The following is a 22,761-nucleotide window of genomic DNA, read 5'->3' as shown; positions in this document are numbered from 1 at the left end:
AATGATCTTCCTGAGTTGTGAATTCAATCACGTGACTCCCTGCTGGAAACCGTGCCTGTCAGGATAATCAGGATGAGACCCCTAGACCTGGCATATCCCTCCTCTTTCGGGTCCAGGTTTAGACCCTCGGTCCTTTGCCTCACCTTGCACCTCTTCTACTGCACTTTCCACTCCAGCCATTCCTAACTCCATAAGGTTCCCCCACACCTTGTCCTCACCCTCTGCACCCGTTGTCCCCTTTACCAGGAAGCCTCTTCCTCTTTAACACTTTCTTTCCACACCCAGGGTCCTCGCATGCCTAATTCCTTATCTTATCATTGTCATTACCTCCTTTGGGAATCCTTCTCAGGACCTCTAAGACTGGGCTAAGTGCTCTTGTTCTGTATTTCTACAGCATGGACAACAGCTTTACACTTACCTATTTGCTGCTATGGCTCATTGACCAGACCACCAACTAACTCCCTTGTTCCCGCTGTAACCTAACAGTGGTGGTTGTGATATTCTCATATAGATTTCTCCACATCTTTTAACTCCTGGGGATATTGAATGCCGATGGCTCTCAGCCCTGTCCCTTGCTGGGCATTTCCCTAGGCTACGAAAAAACCCCTGCTTTGTCCATGTTGTGAACACCCTTCTCAGAGACTTCAGGCCACCAATGACTGGGTTACATGGGCATACGAAGGCCTGGCCTCCTTGTTTCTTCGGAATACCTCTGAAGGGTTATCTCAGCTCCAGAGTTCCTGGTAGGCCTGGAGTAGGTCTCAGTTGCAATCTGCTTCTCTCCATCCCCACCCAATCCTGCTTTCTTCACCTTCTTTCACTGTATCTCCCTAGAATATCGCCCAATAAACCTTTTGTACACAACTCACAATTCTCAGTCTTAGAATCTATTTCCGGGGTATTCAATCTAAAGCATTCTCCACCACTGAGTATATTAATGGCACATAGCAGGGGCTCAGAATATACTTGATTTATGAATAAATAAACGGATAAATGCTTTTTAAGGCCAACTCCAGGGCAAGAAACTTGTACTATTCATGGTACCACTCCTAGTGCCCAGCACAGGGTGTGACTACTTACTCGCTTAAATGGTTCTTCAAATGCTCTCTTGGTATGACTAAGGGAGCAGTCTTCTGGAGACATATGGCTCCTTTCTTTATCCATCAGGTCCAAAGTGATACAAACTAAAAACATGGAAGGAATTTAAGATTACTCTGCATAATAATGAACTTTACTGCCTTCGAAGGAAGGAAAAGTTATCTTGCAAATTAAAAGCAGTTAGAAAATACTTTTCTTTTTTGGTTATGGTTTAGAGAGACTGTGTTTTACCAGCAAATTAAAATAAGTTTAGGGCAAGTATGTGTTGTTTTAACACATCTAATAGGGCTTTTTTTTTTTTTTTTTTCCCAAAGATGTGTCTTTCAGAAAACCAATAAAGAGATCTGACTTGACGGGTGCCTGCCCGCCTGAATAATGCTATAAGGTTTGGAGCATCAAGACCTCTCCCTATACCATTTTGCAGCTCTTTGAGTTATCAGAAGAAATCACTGATTGTCCAAACGCCAGGATGCTATTCTGGACTCAATGACTTGGACTTGGGGGGAATGTCTTCATGAGGGAATCACATGAAGAGTAGGAGTTGGGGTTTTCCAGTACATGAATAGAATTGCAATGGAGAAGTCCAGAGGATACAGCTTGCTAAGACAGAGGTGCAAAACCAAGGCCAGGGAAGTCGGATTGGAAACTGTGGCTGTCCTCAGAGAGGACCCATCTAGGGAAGGGTTGACTTCTTAGTCAACACACACACATGCATGCGTGTGCACACACACACTCTTTTAGACCTGGAGGAAGTTATATTTAGTACTTGGCTTTAAGATTTTCTTTTAAAGTAGTCTTTATTGTTTAGAAAAGTTTCAGGCTCACAGCAAAATTGAGCAGTAAGTACAGAGATTTCCTATATACCCTTTCCTCCAACACATGCACAGCCTCCCCCATTATCGACATCCTCCACCACAGGGGTACATCGGTTATAACTGATGGACCCACACTGTCACACCATTATCACCCAGAGTCCATAGTTTACATTACGGTTCACTCTTGGTGTTGCACAGTCTATGGGTTTGGATAAATGGATAATGACATGTACCCAACATTGCAGTATCATAGAGTCATTTCTACGCCCTAAAAATCCTCTGTGAACTAATTCCCTTTTGCAATTACCCAGTATGTCAGTATAGAAAGTTATGCACATGTATACAAGCACACACATATCTCGATATTCTGAAGTGGTGACTCTGGGGAGGCTGAGGGTCCAAAAGCAAAAGAGAAAGAGGGCAGCAGCCTGTTGAGGAATGGCTTTCTGGACTTTCATATGTATAGGTCCTGTACAGCGATGAGGGCTCATCGCCAAGTGAGAAGTGTCAGGGAGAGGTACAGTTGGAAGAAACAGCCTCCAAATGGACAACTCAAGAGAGCTTCCTGACCCGAAACCTGTGCTTGCCTATAAACCCAAAAGAAAAATCCTCAGGAAGATTCACATTTCATATTAGCATGCAAAAGTCTTCAAGAAAGTCCATTAGTAAAGAAAACTAACTTTTTATAAGACTAAATTCTTCAAAAACTATCCTTTGATATGTAGCAATATTCATGGTCCTCTGTATAAGTACTGCTACACAGCCAACAGAAAGGTTTTAATTTAACAGAAGGGGGACATCAACAAAGACGATATTCTTGGAGACCTATGTGGTCCTGGGATACAAGGTAATTTGGAGGTAAGAATGTCTATGGATGCGAGCCTTGCTAAGAGACTGCTGCAGTGTTTCACCCTGGTCCTTATCAGGTCTAGGATGAGGACAGTGGCTAAGGAATGACAAAAAGGAGAGTCGAGAGTAATTGCTAATGATGAATTGACAGGTTTGTTGGTCACTAATTTCTATAAGGAAGAAGGAAGAAGGAGGACTCACGTAATCATAAAACTATAGAGCAGGAAATGACCTTTAAGGGTCATCTAGTTTGGGTCGGTTTTTTTTTTTTTTTCAAGCTTGTATTTAGCCTTAGGATCGTCAAACCTCAACGTTTCCAGGAGAAACCTAAGTGCAGAACAGAAAGAAGCAGAGGGCTGTGGCAGCGATGATCGAATAGAAAGGAAAAGTGGGAGGGAGAAATTTTTACCTGTCACATTGTGAAATTTTGGCTGGTAGTTTTTAGGGTGTTCTGGGACCTCAAAATACAGATTTCACGATTCGAGTATCATTTTTCTCCCACCCTCAGAAGATTCCAGGACAAATACGTTTCAGAGGCAGGAGTATTTCACACGAATAATTTTAGAGTCACTGATTGGTGGGAAGACCCATAATTTTGTGGTTAAAAGCTACCTCCTAGAGTTGACTATTTGAGACCAATTCCTGGCCTTTTGGAGCCTCTCCATATGTTAACATTGAACAAACTGCTTCTCTGTGTATATTTCAGTTTTTTCCCATTTGTCATATTGGGATAATAATAGAATAGTATCCATTTCCCAGGGTTATTGTGAAGATGAAATGAGCTATTCTAGCGAAAATGCTAAGCACAATACCTGACATAAGGCAAGAAGCAAATTTAGCTCATTATTTAATTGTTAGCTCATTATATAAGATTGTTGCTATATGCCAAAACTGTGCTAGGTACTCGAGAGGCAGAGTAGAACAAGACATTATTTAACCCTTTAAATAAAAGTTGCATTCATTTACTGAATACTTATTTTATTCCAAGAACATTACTTATGTTACCTCTTATGGTGATTTAAAATATGCCCACAAATTCTTAGACACTGGCTTCAAATAGCAGAGCCTAATTTCCCTGCCCTTGAATGACAGCCGGACTACGTGGCTCACCTCTAACAAATAGAATAGGCAGAAGTGACGACATGTGATTCCAAGAGCAAGTCAAAAATGACATTGTGGCTTCCTCCTTGTTCTCCCTTGATCACTGTCTCTGGAGGAAGCCAGCTGTCGTTTTATGAGGACAACCGGAAGTCTCATAAAGAGGTTTATGCAGTGAGGCGCTGAGGCTTCCTGCCAACAGCCAAAGTGAGTGAGCCACCACAAAAGTGGGTCCTCCAGCCCCAGGCAGGCCTTCAGACGACTGTCACCTGGCCAGTATCTTGACCGCAACCTCATTAGACACCCACCCTGAGCCAGAACCACCCAGCTGAGCTGTTCTCAAATTCCCCAAACTGCGGAAATTGTGTGAGATGATAAACATTTATTATTTTAAGCCACTAAGTTTGGGGTTTATTTATTAAACGGATAGATAACCTCAAAAAGTCCCTGAGAGGGATATATTTTTGATCCATTTTATAGATCAGTAAACCAAGGCCAGGGATATTACTTACTTTATTTCAGTCCATCCAGGTGGTATGTGGTGAGAACCAGATTTCAAACTCAGATCAATATGTTTCCAGGGTCTAGGGTATTTCCGCTCCATGACTGTGCCTCCAAAGGCAGAGTCAAAAAATGCACACGGCACATGTAAGGCAGCACTACAAGGAGTTCTACGGTTGGGCTTATTTTTTCCTGAGACCAGCCCAGGGGATGTGAACAAAGGACCCGTAAGGGTCCATAGAAAGGTTATATGAGAAAGGCAGAGCTCACCTTAACAAATGTGCACCGTATCACTTAAGACACCTAACAGATACTACCCCAGCGTTTAAAACAATGGGACAAAAATTAGCTGATAACTTCACATTTCCTTGAATAAAACCAGACTTCACAGAAATACCTTGCACATGCCAAATTGTTCTCTAACAGGTACTGTGAGTTGAAAAAAGCAAGCAGAAGGCAAAACCTAGGGCCATACTACGCTAATGCTTGCCTTATCGCACAAGGCACATCTCAGGTGAGCTGCATTCTTTCTCTCCCAGGTGCAGTCTAAATCATCTCCTATGTCCTATTTTTCTTTAAGTTCCCTGAGTTTGGCAGACATGACGATTGAGCCCTAGATCGTGCCTTCAGGTTTATGAGGACAGTCATCCGTCATCAGCACCTGCAGTGCCTTTTATAGGGCTCCGACTGCATGAATTCCCCAGACTCTCACTTTCTGACAACTGATGACCCATTCTCATCTCTAACCACGAAGGCTCAATTCCATTCTTTTTTTTGTGACAACATAATCTGCTATTTTTTTCTGCCCCCAGGGAAAATAAGAAAGCATAGAGCTCCCTAAAAAGAAAAGGGTGCACAGGTTTTCATCCATATTACTCATCTGCCCTCCAAGAAGAGAGGCACAAGAAGGGGCTCCTTCAGGCTCAGCGTGCCCTGCTCTATGTTGTGACTTTGGTCTGCCACTCTCCAAAACTGCCTATGGCAAAAATACAACATGTGGAAAATTGGAAAGGCAGCCTAGAACAATGTTTAAACACACGGCCTTCAGAGCCAAAATGCCTGGGCGTTTTTAAAGCACTTAGAAGAATTTCTGGTGAATCGTAACCATTTTATATGTTTGATTCACAAAGGTAGCTTAAATTCATTGAACAAACTCCCGTTTCTTTAGAGACCTGCCTCTAAGATGTAGCTTTAAATATCATTTAATCCTCACAAAAATCTAACAGCATATTAAGGTATTGGAGTCCAAAAGAAAAAAAAAAGGAAACTGTTTAACTATGCCCCCATTCAAATCTAAGAATTTGATTATTTTAAAAGTTGACTGTTTTGAATATACAGTCATTCGCATAAAGTCTTTCCCAGTAGTTTTTCCTTTAGTTTCTCTAATTTTGGTGTGCTAGAAAATTATTCTACAGGCTTGTATACATAAAATTACATATTCTATATTTCAAGGGGCCACATAAGGCATTTTCAAACACGAAGTCGCTCATTCCTAATTTTTATTCTATACTTTCACTTGAGAATCTAACCCTGAGTGCTGACTCTCCTATGTTAAACTTAGTTGTGTATTAGCTAAGACTTCCTTAGTAAATGAACTTCCTGTGTCATGTCTGAAATGCTATATTCAACTGGGGTACATATTTCTCAGCTCTGCACACAGCCTACCATATATCACAAGCTTCTAGGCAAGCACCTGGCACATAGTAAGTCCTCAAAACATACTTTTTAAATGAAATGGAATGGAACTGTCACTTTACTATGGCAAAGAAAGTGAAGACAAAAATAATCAAAGAGTGGTTGATAAAGGGGTCATTTATTATATTTAATCGAATCTTTTTATTGGAGTATAACACACACGCAAACAACTTCCACAAATCACACATATACATTTCCACACACATTATACACATGTATAATAAACAGCATGCAGTTCAAGAATCAGAAACCCCCCAGCACCCCAGATGCCATCATGGGGCTTCCTTCCAGTAACTACGCCCCACTCTGACCACACCCTTCACACTAGAAGGAACCACTATTCTGACTTCTAATGCCACAGATTATTTTTTCTACGTTTTAAACTTTACATAAATAGAATCACATCACATGTACTTCTTGTTTGGCTTTTTTTTTGTTCAACATTCTGTAGCGTCTACGACTACCTTCAATGATGCCCACTTCCGGTTATTCACGACCTTGTCTTATCCTCTCCTTTTGAGTAACTGGCATCTGACTAATAGAATATGGCAACATTGAGGGGATGGCATTTCCATAATCAGGTTACAAAAGGTTGTGACTTCTGTCTTGCTAAACAATTCTACAGCCTCCTTAGCTTGCACGCTTTGATGAAGCAGGCTGCCTTGTTGGAGAGGCCCTTGTGGCAAAGTACTGAGGATGGCCTCTAGCCAACAGCCAGAAAGGAATTGAGGCCCTCCATCCAACAGAATGTGAAGAACTGAAACCCACCAACAGATTTAAATTGTTGAAATTGTGAGCTTGGAAGCTGAGCCTTCCCCAATGAGCTTACAGATGACTTCAGAGCAGCCGACACCTTGATTGTAGCCCATAAAAACCCCTCAGGCAGAGCTGTGACCAAATTTCCATCCCACAGGAATTGAGAATGATAAATGTTATTTTAAGTCACTAAATTTTGGGGATATTTGTTATCAGCAGTAGATAACTAATGCATATGGTTCATCAGTGTTGTTGTATGTACTTGTAATTCATTCATTCTCATTACTTTATAGTAAGGTTTGAAAGACCTCTTTCCTAGAAAAATCCAGATAGGAAATATTTTAGGTTTTACAGTCCAGAAAGCAAAACTGAGGATATTATGTAGGTATTTTTTCTAATTTTCACGTATCACAAAATAGTCTTTTGATTTTTTCCCCCCATTTAAAATGTAAAAATTATATTTACAAGTGATACAAAGATAGGCAGGGAGCTATATTTGGCCCATGGGCCATATATAATCTACTGACTCCTGCTATGGAGGACGGTTTGCTTATATCACAACGCATTTATCCCATGTATTATTGATGAACATTTGGATTGTTTCCAGGTTGTCGCTATTCAAATAATGCAGGCATGAACATTCCTCTACATGTCTTTTGGAAAAGATGTGTATGTGTATCTGTTTATATATACATCTAGGGGTGGAACTGCTGGGTCACGGGATAATCTTACATTCAGCTTAACATGCCAAGTGGTTTTCCATAGTGGTTTTATCAATTTTCACAACAGCAAGCGTATATAAGAGTTCTTACTGCTCCATATTCTTGCCAAGAGTTGGTATTTTCTGTCTTTTTCTTTTGGCCATTCTAGTGGGAACTGTTACTATTTTTTCATGGCTTCCCAGGTGATTTTAATATTCCGCAGGAATTGAAAACCCTTGAGTAACTGCTGCTTATCCTTCATTAGGTCGAACCACATAAAATTGCTCCATTTATAGGTTAGAAAAAAGTTAAATATTGGCTATTCCATATGATTAAACTAATATTTCCTTCATATCTTATGTACATTTACACTCAAAATGAAACAAACTGGAATGCACATCAGTTAGGAAAGATCTTAGACTTCCTCTGAAATGAGATTTTTCAAATCGAAAATTAATTTTGGTGATTTTTACATTTTACTATCACCCACATTCTTAAAAGCTTGAAAGCAAACCAAAGGTATTCACCGTTGCTGCAATTAGAATCACCTGTGGGTTTTAAAACCTAAGTATACCAACCCAAACCCTCAGAAATCCTTAGGAATGTGTGTGAAAGGCTGATGCACAGACAAGGTTGAGAACTATTGATACTGTCTGTGGTCCCATGACTTTCTTTTCCATTCATTCACTCTAAGGAAATGAATGCTTTGGTGATTTTGTATACTTGAGAGGGGTGAGAAGCACTTGGATTTCAGTTCTTCCCAGATTTTGGGATGCCTGGTTGCATATGTGGTTGGAGAAATTATTTTGGCAACCGTGTTTCACTAAACAGGTCCTTCTTTACCAAGGCTCAAAGACTTGGGTCTGATTTGCACATAGTTGTGTGAATTCAGAGTTATCACCAAAGGCATTTAATTGATGCACACTGATCTTTTTTAAAGACCCAGGCACAGCCATATTACTCAATAGGAGGACTAAGCACATAGGTTCTTAGTGGTAAGAAAAGCAGGTATGCATGTGCACACAGAAACAAAATTGTAAAAAATATTAAAATTTATGACCAAGACAGAGAAAGAAAATCTAAGTAGTCATGATAATGGAAACAATCAGATCTTTGTACTTTAATCTTAGAGTTATTTAAACATATATAGGGGAAAAGGGCATTTCCGAGTTCAAGGCCTTTACAAGTCTTACTACATACAGTCTCCAGTCAGTTTTCTTCCTAAAGCCATTCCGTTACCTCTACCTGCATCAGGATTTCCACATGCAGTGGGAAAAAAGTTTGAGAACTTCACTTTTATCAGTATCTACCAGCTCTGGAGTTCTATTACGCTCCACGGGACTTTTACCTGTGCGCTCAAAGCACTCCCAAGCACCTGGAATTAGGACACAGCTTCAGAAGTTGAAAGAACACTAGCTCTTAGGCGCTGTTAATTAACAGGCCCTATCACAGACCACCAACAGGTCCCAGGCCCGGCGAGCTGAAAGCTTCCTACCCTGGAAGCCACACAGGCTTCCATCATCAGACATCCTCAGGTGGAATCCTGGTTCCTAGATTTCGCCCCTAATAACCCGTTAGGGAGATGCCTATCTGGGATTTTTAAGCCGTGCCCCACCCCTACGTTAGGTGTTAGCCACCTGAACCACAGAGAGGATCAGTTTTATCACCTGACGGGATTCAGCCAAACCACACATCCCGGGGCGCAGAGGTTCAAATTTCAACAGCGCCCTGTGCAGCGGCGACTCTCTGAGGAGAACCACAGCCCGCGGCTGGCTGTCCGCTCACTAAACAGGCGGCCAAGGAAGCCAGAAAACACGCTCCGAAGATCACACCACAAACCCCGCCGCTTTCTGCCTCCCACGCGACCCCCGCCAGGTGCTTACCCCTTTCTAATTGAAGGGATGATCTCAATCACGGGTCTGTACTCTAGGCGCGGAACGAAACCCAGCGCACGGCATCTTGGAATATGTAGTCCCTGACGACTCCTTGGGTCCCCGGGTCTGCTCACGACACCCTCCAGAACGCATTGCTCTAGGAGGGCCAGCTGAAACTGGTGCTGCCGTCCGGATGTGGAGGCGGGCCCGCGCCTCGCGCAGGACTTGGGGCGCTTTCCCGGGTAGGCATGAAGGCGGGGAACTACACTTCCCAGGCCGCCCTGCGCGGAGCTGGGAGCCGGCAGCCTCGCTTTGCGTGACCGCGGCAGGTTGGTCCTGGAGCAGATGAGCGCAGAATTTTTAGGCGAAAGCGCGAGGAGGGGGGTAGCGCGGGGCAAGAGGAGTACCTCGGCCAAGAAAATTATGCATGCGTTAGGGAGGCTCTGAGAGAATGGCTGTGGAAGGTAAGGGACGCTTGGGCATTTTAAGCTCCCTCTCAACCCGCGCACCCCAATACACACATCCTTGGTGAACCTTAGGGAATGTGGGGAGGAGAGGAAAGAGGGTGGTGGCGAGCGGGCCCTTTCCTCCTACACCTCTTGGCACTTACCTGAGCCACGAAAGGCCAGTAGGCGCTTTAGTCATTTGCTTTGGAAAGACACGTAGGTGCGCAGGACTTTAGTGTTGGAGTGTCCCTAATGTGAAACGATGCGCTGGAAATGGGGGGAAAGCCGGAGAGACCCGCATAAGGTCGTACCCCGAGGTGCCCCTTCCACTGCTCTCTCCCACCGGGGCTGTCTGGGGGGCCACCCGGCTGGGGATGCTCGCTTTGCCCCCCACACATGGGAGAGGACCCTGGCCAGGTGCGTCATCGGGAAGCGTGGACTGCGATTGGGTCCAGGGCCCCTTGTCGTGAGCACCCAGCAGGGACGGCAGCAGATGTACCCCGAGAGTGGAGGTGCCCCTACACCTGTCTCTGTTTATACGTCCTTCCCGGGGTTAGCAAAGTTTACAGAAATGAAATGGGATCAACCAGGGATAAAAAGGACAACTAATCTATTCGATTTGGGTGAATTCTTTTCTTTGAAGACCACCTATCTCTTTCCTGGTGTAATTTTGGCCTTTGGCTTTGCAGTTCTGGCTCAATCACCCTGCCTTCTGCGAACTTCCTGGTTGAAAGCAGGGACAGGCGGTTTGTGACAAATCCCGAGTTTTCATTTCGGATTCTCTTAGCTCGGTTTTCTTGTTGAGCGTAGTTTCTGGGGCTGGCAGTGTGGGGGCGGGGTAGGGGGAGAAGTTGGAGGAGGGGAGGGCGTAATGTGTGGACCAGACATGGTCTTAATATCGAATGAAGACAAACTGCGTGATAAAATGAAATGATCGTGGGAATAAAGGGGAGCGTAGTTCACCTACAGAATTATGGTTCCTGAGCGGGTCTCAGGTCAGAGGGGAAGGGTGCAGAGTAGGAAAGCGGGGGCATATGCCTGCCAGTTACATCAGGCTTCATGCCAAGGGGAAATGAGCCTGTTTCTTGTAGGCTGGAGGCAGGAAAGAACCACAGGGCTGACTTAAAATCGCCCCTCCTTGCCTCAGGTGAAAGAAACTAAACTAATCTGACTCTTGATCTTTATAATTACCCTGAAGTAGCTACAACCCAGCTTCTGTAAACAATTGCCTTTGGGCCATCTCCGGTTCTGAGATCCCCAAGCTGGCCACTTTTAGTTATCCATATCTAATATGTTTATTTATATATTTGATTTTCTAATTATATATAACATCTCTGACTTTGAAAAAAATGGATAGCCAAAGGCTCTTCTATGTTTTCTGTGCAAATGCAATACAGGGGGAGAATATGGCTTTTTGCATGTTACAATTGTTGGTAAGTGAGACAAGACTTCAGATTTAAAAAAGAAAAAAGTTCATTCTGAGCTTGAGGCCAAGGGTAAATTGATCTTCTGACACCCTACTACCTCACTGCTCAGGTGACATTGATCATCACCTCTTCCCCATCTTTCTGTGTCCTCAGTGCTGGACACACACTGGTTGCCAATCCGCAGTATAGCTGAAAGCAATGTCCTGCTCACTGCAAGAAGTATGGAATTAGTCATTTCTTGTCTGGTGGATTATACCTTACAAAACAAAGATTTTGGAAGGAAAAACATTTGGACTGTGGAGAGCTTATTTTATTTCTAGTGACTTATTTGGCTAACGTGCCTTTCTAGTAAATAGGAGATCCTAGGTTTAAATCACGATGAGGTCTCCACTTGAAGAATGAAGGAAGTAGTTTAAACTTTGGCTGCAGGTATGATTCTCTTCTCTGATTTTTGCAAAGTCAGTTTTCTCTGCCTGAAATGGGCCCTTCTTGGCTCCTCTCATTTGGTCTTTCAAGGCTCAGGAAAAAATTCACTTCCTCTGGGAACTGGACCTAGCCAACCCTTTTGCCTTCCCAGCATTCTGCCCTGTCAGTGGGAGATGCCTGCACTAAGCTTTCCTAGCTAGCACCTGTGCTTACATCCTAATGCTCACCATACTTATCTGTCACTAGACCATAAGAATGTAACTCCTTGGGGGCTTAGAACCATACACTGTTTGACTATATTCCCAGACAACAGCACAGTACCTGACCCATCCATATAGGTACTCAATAAATGTTGTTGGAATGCATGGGAAATAAATTCATAGAGCTTTTGTAACTGACTCCATAATGGTTCATGGGGCTTTCATAGGAGTACAAATGCCATTAAATAATGGGCTTTTGAGAAATTGGAAGAGGCAGAGCTTGGAAGGGGAAGGGATGGAGTGGCTTTAAAAGGACATGCCGCTCACTTTAGTTTTTTGTCCTGATACTCAAAGAATCTTTTAGAGCAGGGGTTCCTATCCAAGGGGTAGTTGTCCTCCTAAGACATGTTTAGGATATGTAGGGACTGCCGTTGGGGGTTGCTACTGGTTTTTTGTGCTCGTGGGCCAGGGATGCTAACTGTTCAGTGCATGGTCATCCCATACAAAGTCCCCAACCCAATGCCAAGTAACAATCAGTGTTCCGAAGCTCATTGAGAAACGCTGATTCAGAGAATAAGGAATGTTGGCAGAAGAACCGGAAGAGGAAATATATGTTACTTAACATCTGAGCTTTAATTTCTACATGTGGGGAAAATGGGAACTTGACTAAATACTTTCCAGGAAAGTTGTGAGGTTTAAATAATGGAAAGGGCTTAAGGAAGGACTCCTGGAACAAGGATCCTCAGTAAATGTTATCCACACTCTTCCCCATTCTTGGTTTAAAAAACAAACGAACAAAAAAACAATTATACTCTTCGGCACATGTTTTGTACCCTGTCTTTCCTAATTAGTTTCAAATTAGAAGGATTTTGCAATGTGTAACCTGTTTTCTAAAGAGAGCTTGAACTCGTGAAAGTGTTAAAAGGCAAGTAAGGAGCTCCTTCATTTTGCTGAACATGTAGCCTTGAATTTAAGAAAAAAAAAAAAAGGAGTTCCCTTTGTTTATTTTATGACTGGTTTGTGTTTTCGTCTCTGAATTTATTATATCATCTTATTCCTGTTCCCTGGCCTGACCAGGGCCTTGTCCCTGTGGGTAGCTGGGCATCCTTGAGTTCTGTTTTCTGGCCATAGAACCTGTGACGGTCTGCATTCAGATTGGGATTATATTGGCATCCATTGCCTTTTTAACAAACCACTGCATTGTAATAAATCACCTGAAATTGCTAGAGGACCGCTAGAGGGGACACGGCACGCAGAAGGCATAGGGTAATCCGTTCTCCATAGAAAGACTGTGTAGGTGGTTGTGTCCATTGAGGCGATGTTGACTAATGGAAGTGAGTTGCAGCATTAAACGGGGAGAGGAGAAAGTAGCTTCATCAGGGACTGTGTTGTATTGATCGCCTTACCCCAATATTGGTGTCTGGCCCTTGGAGGACCACAGTGGTAATTTCATAAATGAAGCAAGAGAAGGACTTTCCTGTTTGGCCCCAATTCCTCTCCTGGCTTCATCCTCAGAGCTGTGTAAGTAAAGTGTGGTGGACGAATAGTGTACATAGTATTTCTATTCCAGATCTAATAGAATAGCCCCTCTTACTTGGCAGAAAAATGATTTCCAATATTTAGCTTCCCCCCCTCAAAGATTTCAGAAGGAAACCAATATGCTCTAAATGAGATCTGTGTTGGGGAATCTGAATTTTCCAACCTGAGTGCACAAATTGGCTTATCAAATGGCCTCTGAGTCATTAAATGCTTGGGTTCCACAGTTTATCTCCCATAAAAGAGTAGAACAAAAAAAACTGCCCATCACCAACATATAAGGATAAGTAATAACTGGCTGGGGAAAAGGGCAAACAGAATAGACACTTGTAGCAAAGAGAAGCAGCTCTAAACGATGGCTCTGTACTCTGCTTTAATTCAGAACTGACTCACAGAGACTCAATGGGAGATAAAAACGTCATGTTTATTACAAGGCCACATGGGTTATTTTTTTTTCTGGCTTTGGATTGGATAATAAAGTGGACTTGCTAATATTATACTCCAACAGTGAACTTGCCCTCACAGGGGTAGTTGACTCTGTAACAGTGACAGCTGGAGAGCAGAGAGAACATGGGCTCCCACAGCAGGCAGGTGGGGCCTAACGGGAAGGAGGGAGGCCTGAGCCCCCTACGTACGCTTTGTTCTCTTTCCCAGACATGTCAATCATTGTCTTCTTTGAGAAGAGCCCATGAGAGAGTAAAGAAAGACCGGAAGTGTCATTCACGTTGATTTCCTCTTGTGTGACAGATGAAGCAAGGAGGAAGATGGCTGTCTTGGCACTCACACGCCTGCATTTCCTTGTTGAGAATATCACCCTTTTACCTGGCGGTGTTTCCTGGGGTCTGGCACTGTCTTAGGCCTGCCCCACGGTAGACTCCGTACAAAGCATGCTGAACGAATGGATGGATGGGAGACCGAATGAATTTGTGGTAGGGTTATGGGCGCTCCTGATTCCACATAGCACCCTTCCACCGCTAAGGAGAACTGCAGCTGTGTTCGAGTACATGCATGCTGTAAAAGCGGTGGGACTGTGGACCGGCTTCCCCGACAGCTGCTCACCTGTGCAGTGCCGTGGTGTTACTGTGCAGCTAACCGCCACCCCTTTCTCTTCCATTTCACCTGTCACCAAGGTTCCTTTTTTGCTTTTTCTAATTTTTTTTTTCTCTAGCTCATAAGATATGACCTTTCCACACCAGCAGCTTCTATTAGTCACCGTTTTAGGATATGACAGTGGTGAATAGAAGCCCATCACTAAAAATTCCTATCCGGTGACTGAGCGGGGCCTCAACCTGCTGTGGCAATGGTTCCCGCCACTCCCTTCTCTTCTCGGACCTCTCCGCCAGTTCAGACAGGGCTTCGGTCTAATCCCATTGTGGCGATGCCTGGCCCAGCCCTTCCGAATTCCTTTCAGCTCTCCGTTGCTTTCTTGTCTTTCTTGCTATACTCGTATGCCATATGCCGGAAGAGGCAAGGGCTGCGGCTTACAAGGGGAGATGGCGTGGTACCTTCGCAGGTAGCTGTGTTCTGTGATGCTGAGTCACAGTAGGTCCTGTGGTGACCTGTCACAGAGGAATAGCCAGGGGTCTGAACCCGGTCCTTGAACTCTGGGGAGTGTCAGGTGTGCATTTGATTAATTAGGAGAGGAGTGGGGGTTCGCTGCAAACTTTCTTCTACTGGCACTCAGGGAGGTTTTGCATTTTCTGTTGGTAAGCAACACTACTGCCTGTGTTCCAGGAACTCTACTAGATTTGGGGGTAATCTAATGAAAAAGGGAGCTTAGCACAGTCTTCTCCCCACCCCCTCCTCTTTGGCGAAGGAGACAGAGAAGCAGATTAGGCTGAATGATATAAGTGCTAAATAAAAGTCCAAGGGACATAGTGTGGGAGGTCTGAGAACAAGTGGAGCATTGAGTTCCGAGCTGGATGGGGAAAAACTCACCAAGCGGGTAGCATTTGAGTGAGCTTTTAGTTGGATGCTGATGGGTGGGGAATGGGGGAAAGGGCGTAAAACGGAGCGGTGTATGATCTACATCATGAATTCCTCCTCCCCCGGCCCCCAAGTCCTGGTATCGTGGTGGTTTAGCCCTTTATGGGCAGCAAAGCGAGTGAAGACGCCCCCGAAGTCATGTCTGGTACATTCCTTTTCCTACAGGCTCTATTATCTGCTTGGCCAAACCTTCAGCACTCCCCACAGTCCAGTTGGATCTTGCGTATGGTCCTTTTGAAACCACAGGAGCAAGAAAGCAAGCTGCGCTGCTGTAAATCAAACTGATTCCTCCCCAGTTTTCTGGAGTGGAATGTAGCAGCACTACCAGCTCTGAGCTGGCTCATGAGAGCACACTTGGCTATATTTAGTCTGATTTTCTGAAGTGTGGGTGCGAGAAGCTGCTCGTATGGCTTCATTCCTCTGGTGAAGAGCGTGAAGGGGCAGCAGCTGTCGGGTGACAGGGGTGGCCGCCCCTCTGCCTTCAGCAGCCTTTTCCAAGGGCATTGGGGGCTGGGAAGAGCCAGCTGGCATGTTCAGTTCCTTTGCTTCTTGGCTATTCTTGCTGCCATGAAAGGTGTTTTGGGATTTTCTAGACAGAACACCAGATTTCAGTGACTTGACAGATGTTTTTGGATTGGCCGTGGGGATTGAACCTCAGAGCGACTGCTGGCTTGAAGAACTGGGCCACAGGATGGGCTCAGGTCTGCTTGTGTCAGTGTGGGGGTCATAGCATGCACAGTGCCATTTTTAAATGTACAAGCTCTGCAGTAGACTGAGTATGACCCCCAGCTCTGCCAACGACCTGGTGCGTGGGTCTGGGCAATTCACTGGACAGCTTAGCGACTCCTTTGCTCATCTATCAAATGGAAATATTAATGGTAATGACCTCATAGGCATGTTGAGAGGGTTATTATGTTAGTATTAATAATGCTCTTAGGACCCTTCTGGTAGTTGCTCAGTAAACACTCAGTAAACGTTGGACAAGATGGTGAGGATGCTGTCTGTCTCCTTATCTTCCTACCACACTTAAAGTAATTGTTATGGCCCCATGGTGGTACAGTGTCTGGTACCACGCTAGTTGCTCAATGAAGGAATGTAGTTTATTCAGAGTTGGGATAAAACCAACAAAACGTAATTGGTAAAATATGAGGTATCTCATATTTAAATGTGTTATTTGATTTGTTATCTATTTCCCCGTGGTTGTGAGGTAACAGAGGGAAGTAAACGTTATTATGAGTATATTCTTAAGGACTCATCACTTAATTTTTCCCCTCCGAAAATTTACTTGATGTTAGCACCCACAGTTTTGTAGGCTGGGATCTTTTCGATGAGCACCCATGTGTACAATACAATATGCATGTAAATTGATTGCAAAGAGAAATTTCAGATCTTTCAAAGGGGGGAAAATTTGATGGACTCTCTCAAAGTGACATTGGAAAACCGATGGAATCATACAGCCGTGACCCAGCTCAGAGCTGGCTGAGTTAAGCCTGATAACCATTAAAGAAAAAATTGACCTAAGATGCTGACTTGATAGGCACTAAAGAAAAATATATAGACCATTTAAGGATTAAAAGAAGTCTTTGGTGAAAACTGATACCCTGAAACATAATGGGAAAAAATGATCTATATAAATGGGCTATGAAAAGTCAAACATGAAGTTAAAAATATTTTGTCCTGCTGACATAAATCTCATTGTAGACATAATATAACAAATAAAAAAAGATTTTTTTGTTTGAACAATTAACACATTTATAGTCTAATTTTGGTCAAATAGATAAATTCAATTTCTCTTTTCAAGATACAGGGTCATTCAATCTATCTTACTATTGATTTTGAAACTTGAGTCCCTATTTTCAATATTCTTCTATATTAGTATTTTGAAACATATAAAATTTGAGTTATTTAGGTATAATTTACATACAGTAAAATTCACCTTTTGTAGTTTTGTTGTGTTTTGACAAACATGCACAATGTATTCATTCTTGTAACCACCACCACAATCAAGTTCAATTCCTACACCCCAAAAAGTCCATATGCCTTTTCACTCTACCCACAGCCCCTGACATCTACTGCTTTGAATTCTGTCCCTATATTTTGCCTTTTCTAGATTGTCATATAAATGATATACTATGTTGCCATTTGGGTCTGGCTTCTTTCACTTGGAGTAATTCATTAGGATTCACTCACATTGTTGCACATTATCAGTAGTTTAATCCTCTTAATTGCTGAGTTGTATTGCATTGAATGGATCTACCACAGTTTATCCATTCACCAATCGAAGTACGTTTGGATTGGTTTCCAGTTCTTGGTAATGATGAATAAACCACTTTAAACAGTTGTATACAGGTTTTTGTGTGAACATAAGTTTATTTCTCTTGTATGAATAGCTAGGAGTGGGATTTTTGAGTCATACAGCGTGTTTTTAAAGAAAGGATTAGTCTTCCAGAGTTACTGTGCTTCACACGTGTTTTCCTCAATTTTGGATTTTTTTCTCCATATTAGTCATCTGGCGATGAGGACCTCATAAGAATGGAAGACTTAATGGGGACTATGCAGGCAGTTGGATGGGATTAGAAGGAAACAGCTTTCTAGAAGTGGGTTCCGTGAGCTGCATTATAGAAGAACATGAGGTGTTGCCATCGTAAAGTCAGAGTCTGGTTTCCTGGTTGGTTAAGATTTAAAGCATGGACGGAGCCTAGAAATGCCGCTGGTATTAACATCCAGAAGAAAGCTGTTAAACTCCCTTCTATGTTAAATAACACCAGAATTTGTCAAGTTCTGGATATTGATTTATTTATTTATTTTGTGGGGTGGTGATGGAAAAACAGATAAGGAAAGCAGTACAGATGAGAGAGGACTTGCCTTTGGAGAAAATTAGGCAAAAGCATGAAGATTGGAAAGGGACGACCATGCCCGAGAGGCCACAGAAGGTGAATTTAACTAGAGTGGGGGCCGGGGGGACTTGCCTGTTTTTGAAAGGAATTGGTCTTGCCCGCCGAGGGGAATGATGGACTTCATTTTGTGAAGCCTAAGAAAAGGTTAGTTGACTCTGTTCCTTGTGTGACTTAAGTTGGGAGGATGGCAGGGGCCAGGCTCGTTCCGCAGCCCCTCGAGATTCAGATTTAGAACCGGGTGCGTCATCAGCCGCGCCAGCACGCAGTGGGAGCAGGGCCTGGTTCACCTGCAAGACCGCGTTTTACGTGGCCACAAATTGGGCGACAGCAGATTTTACAGTCACTTCCAAAGGCAAAAGACAAACTCAAAGGTGTAATTTAGGTGGGAACACATGGGTTTCCAGGATTTCCCACTGGTCTGGGGGTCCATGGGATAGAATATTTAAATCTGGGATTGCTACAGATTTCCTAGGTACATAGTTAGCTATTTGCTGTTTGAGGTTGTAAACTGTCAGTTCAGAGTTTTTATTTTTTCTTTTCTTTTCTTTTCTTTTCTTTTCTTTTCTTTCTTTCTTTTCTTTTTTCTTTTCTTTCTTTTCTTTCTTTCTTTTCTTTCTTTTCTTTTCTTTCTTTTCTTTCTTTTCTTTCTTTCTTTTCTTTTCTTTCTTTTCTTTCTTTTCTTTCTTTTCTTTCTTTTTCCTTTTCTTTCTTTTCTTGTGCCTGTGCATTACATGGAGACGAAGATGTGATGTTATTAACCAGGCTTCAGTAGATGTACTTTGCAGTCGACTGTGTTTGGAGTTTCTTATTGCCTCGTTGATGACCAGTGGTTTACAGGCCGAGGAGAGAGCACCCATTAGCCAAGAAGTGGACATGCAGCCCCTGGTCTCGGCTATCATCACCCCGTCTTTCCCTTCCGTCACTGAGAGAAGCTTCAGCTGTGTGTCAGTACTTTCGGGTGCTTGAACTCTTGCTTTCTATTTCTTTTCTGCTTTCTAAGAAAACTGAGCTTTTGTACATTATTATTGTTTAATGTTTCTGCCTAGATAAACTCTAAGATTGACATTTAGTGTGAAAGTCATCAGGAAATTTTTGTAGGTATAGTATAGCATTTACTTCCTATAGCTTAGAAGTGGAATATTCTTCATTTTACACTTGCAAATATTTATTGAGAACCTAATGTGTGCTAAGCTCTAGTAGAGTTTGATTTATGGTCCTATGATATGGTGGGTCAGCTTAGGAAGAGCAGATGTGCTAGAGTCTGAGCTTTGCCAGGTGGTTGTTCCTTGATGATGACATTTTCCTGGGTGCTTGATAACATCTGCATTCCTACTCCCCTCCCTTGGATGCTATTTTTGATAGAAACATGTGCTCTTAGTCATTCTTAAACATTTGAGAGACACTGATATAGGGGCAGGTTTTTTTTTTTTTTTTTTTTTATGGTGACATTGGTTAACGAAATCCTGTAAGTTTCAGGTGTACAATTCAACAGTAAGGCATGCGTGCGTGCGTGTGTGTGTGTGTGTGTGGAGAGAGCGAGCGCGTGTGCACATTGTGTGTTCACCACCCGTAGTTAGATTTCTTTCTATCATATAAACACAAGCACAAAAACTTAAAATCAGCTACTTGTTATTACTTGTCCTGTTAATAACAGCTATTCTTATAGGTGTGAGATAGTATCTCATTGTGGTTTTGATTTGCGTTTTCCTAATAGTTAGCAATGTTGAGCATCTTTTCATATATTTGTTGGCCATTTGTATGCCTTCTTGAGAGAAGTGTCTGTCCAGGTCCTCTGCCCATTTTTTTTTTAATTGGATTGTTTGTTTTTTATTGTTGTTATTATTGAATTGTATGAGTTCTTTGTATATTTTGGATATTAGGCCCTTATCAGAGGCGTTGCTTGTAAATATATTTTCCTATTTGGATGGTTGTCTCTTTACCTTGTCGACAGTCGATTTTGCTAAGCAGAAGCTTTTTAGTTTGATGTAGTCCCATTCATTTATTTTTGCTTTTGCTTCCCTTGCCTTCGAGGTCAAATTCATAAAATTCTCTTTAAGTCCAAGGTCCATGAGTTTAGTTCCTATGTTTTTTTCTATGCATTTATTGTTTCAGGTCTTATATTCAGGTCCTTAATCCACTTCAAGTTAATTTTGGTGTGCGGTGATAGGCAACAGTCTAGTTTCATTCATTCTTTCTCCACTGTATGTTTTTGGCTCTTTTGTCAAAAATTATTTAGGACAGGTTCTTAATCTAAGATCACAAGAGGGGACTGAAGGTTTCATGCGGTCCCTTACAAGCGTATGCACAACACACATGGCAATACGTGTATTTTTCACGGCGGAAAGGACCGGGGCTTTCATTTTATTTTCACGAGGGCTAAGAATGAGTAAGATGAGCTCCATGAGAACATGCATTTGACGTCTTTCTCCGCGACATCCCAGTGGCCGTCTGTAACCATGTCTGGTACATGGAAGGCATACTTAACTATGCTCAGTAAACCGAGAACTAGTTATTTTTTGCCCTCCTCTTGATACCTACTCTCTAAACATTACTTTTCATAAGGCGGTGGGATGAGTGGTTTCCCGATTCGATAGTGGAGAGACTGTAGGTCTGGAGAAGAAATTTCCCTGTGCCTCACAGCTGGTTTGTTATGGACCTGGGCTCTGTTGCCAACTTTGCCATATTCCAGAGTCTTTGTTTTATCACTGTCCTGAGTTGCTTTCTGGTTTTGTTCCAGTTTGAGTCTAGTTTGGTTCTAATTTGCTAGCCGTCTTTTAGAAAAGTCGGTAATTTAAGAAAAAAAATTATAATAAAGCAGAACATCACTTAATTGGGCTCTGTGATAGGGAAAACCTTTTCAGGTCGTTGGCTCATATTTCTTACGGTGTTTTTCTTGATTTTGGCTCTCTACAGTTGTTTCCTTTTTGGTAAGGAGCCCCAGGTCTTCGGGGTTCTGTTCCTGCTGCTGCTGTTTTCCAGATTCATGTGTGTACCCAGCACACGTGAGTGTGCATTTCTTTTTTATGTGGATAATGATTATTTATTGTGCACCTGTGATAAGCTGAGCACTGTGAAAAGCACTGAGCAATATAAAAGAATCTAAGGCTATGAACCCTTCCCTCGTAGGGTTTATAGTTGAGTCGCAAATTCAAGGCTCTGGTGGTAAATGGATTCAGTAAAAAGGTGCAGACGTGGGCAGGGTAGGCTGCGTGGGGCCTCTGTTCTCCATCAGGGGAGCGACCAGGCCCACAGCAATGGACCCCTCCACCACCCTGGACTCCCTGTGAGAAGTCCTTGGAGGATTTGTTTGCTTGTGTGTTTGTTAAAAAAAAAAAAAAAAAATGTGAACTAATGACCATGGAGGGTGGGTTTGGAAAGACCGAAGAAACAAGGAAGCAGAATTCACAAGATGACAAGGGAAAAGAGGAACACCGGAACAGAACTGAGACACATTTCATAGGGAGACACATTGGATTTGGGATTGTTTAGTTGTGAGGTGTGGCGGACACATCATCGCTCCCAGCTCCTCAGTGGCTTTTCACTACCCATAACATCAGGTCCAGGCTCCTTAGCATCCGGGCCTTTCCAGGATGCTGCCGCCTTCCTGCTCCAGGCTGATTTCCCACGGTTTTCCTTAAAAATCTTCCCCGACATTCGGGGAGCCAGCGATCAGCTGTTCGCGGGCCTCGCAGTGCACCTTGCAGCACCTCTGTCTTTATGCTGTTCCTCCCACCTGGAACGCCTTCCTTCCACAGGGTCACACGTTGTCCTCACGTCCTTCGGCGCTCACGTCAAAGGCAAGAGATTAGGTAGGTGGGCGAGAGAGGGAGTCCTTGTGTGAGGAAAGCATGACTGTGAGGCAGCTGCAATGTTTTGGCGGCAGGTGATGGGGGGAATGAGGAAGCTGAAGCAGGTAGTGGGGCAACCATTTCAAAATGGAGTGCGTCAGCATCACCTGGTGTACAAAGACAGCCAGCAAGGTGTGTGCGGGGGAATGCCCGTGGGTTAGTCAGGTGGTAAAGGCATTCTGATGAAATGGGAAAGCAAATCCATATTACAGCAGTTCAAAGATCAAATGGGTGATGAGGAATCTGTTCTTGATGCAAATGTGTAGAAATGGAAAGAAGAAAATACATGGGAGACATAGTTGTAGACAGAGATATCCAGATCAAGGAAGTTGCAAATGTGGTGAGAAGTTGGAAGACAAAGGACCTTATCTAGATGGGAAACAAGTAGAAAGGAACCTTTTTTTTTTTTTTTTTTTTAAGCTAGAAAATATTTGAGACTATTTTAGACTGATTTGCCACAGTGGAGAGGGAGATTTTGAAGATACAAAGTATAGAAGGTATAACTTTAGAGCAAGAGCCATCAGGAGACATCTTCTCAGAGAAGATGTCTTTTCTGGGAGACGTGGGTGGTGCGGGGTGCAGATTAGGAGTGTTGTTAAATGCAAAGT

General features: G+C 43.1%; 1 protein-coding gene across 5 annotated transcripts in view; it reads left to right on the top strand.

Moving 5' to 3' along the window:
- The first annotated feature begins 9,685 nt into the window (after window positions 1-9,685).
- SAMD12 (sterile alpha motif domain containing 12) overlaps window positions 9,686-22,761 on the top strand; it is a 343,905-nt gene continuing 330,829 nt past the window's right edge. For all 5 annotated transcript variants that reach the window (XM_036232982.1, XM_036232981.1, XM_036232983.1 and 2 more), the window contains exon 1: window positions 9,686-9,851. In XM_036232982.1, coding sequence (XP_036088875.1) covers window positions 9,839-9,851 — 13 coding nt within the window. In that variant the 5' untranslated portion in view covers window positions 9,686-9,838. The remainder of the gene's footprint in view (window positions 9,852-22,761) is intronic.

Source organism: Rousettus aegyptiacus, unplaced genomic scaffold (genome assembly GCF_014176215.1).
Source record: "Rousettus aegyptiacus isolate mRouAeg1 unplaced genomic scaffold, mRouAeg1.p scaffold_m13_p_15, whole genome shotgun sequence".
Lineage (NCBI taxonomy): Eukaryota > Metazoa > Chordata > Mammalia > Chiroptera > Pteropodidae > Rousettus > Rousettus aegyptiacus.
The sequence above is the reverse complement of the archived record's forward strand: the minus strand, read 5'-3'. Positions and strand labels throughout refer to the sequence as shown.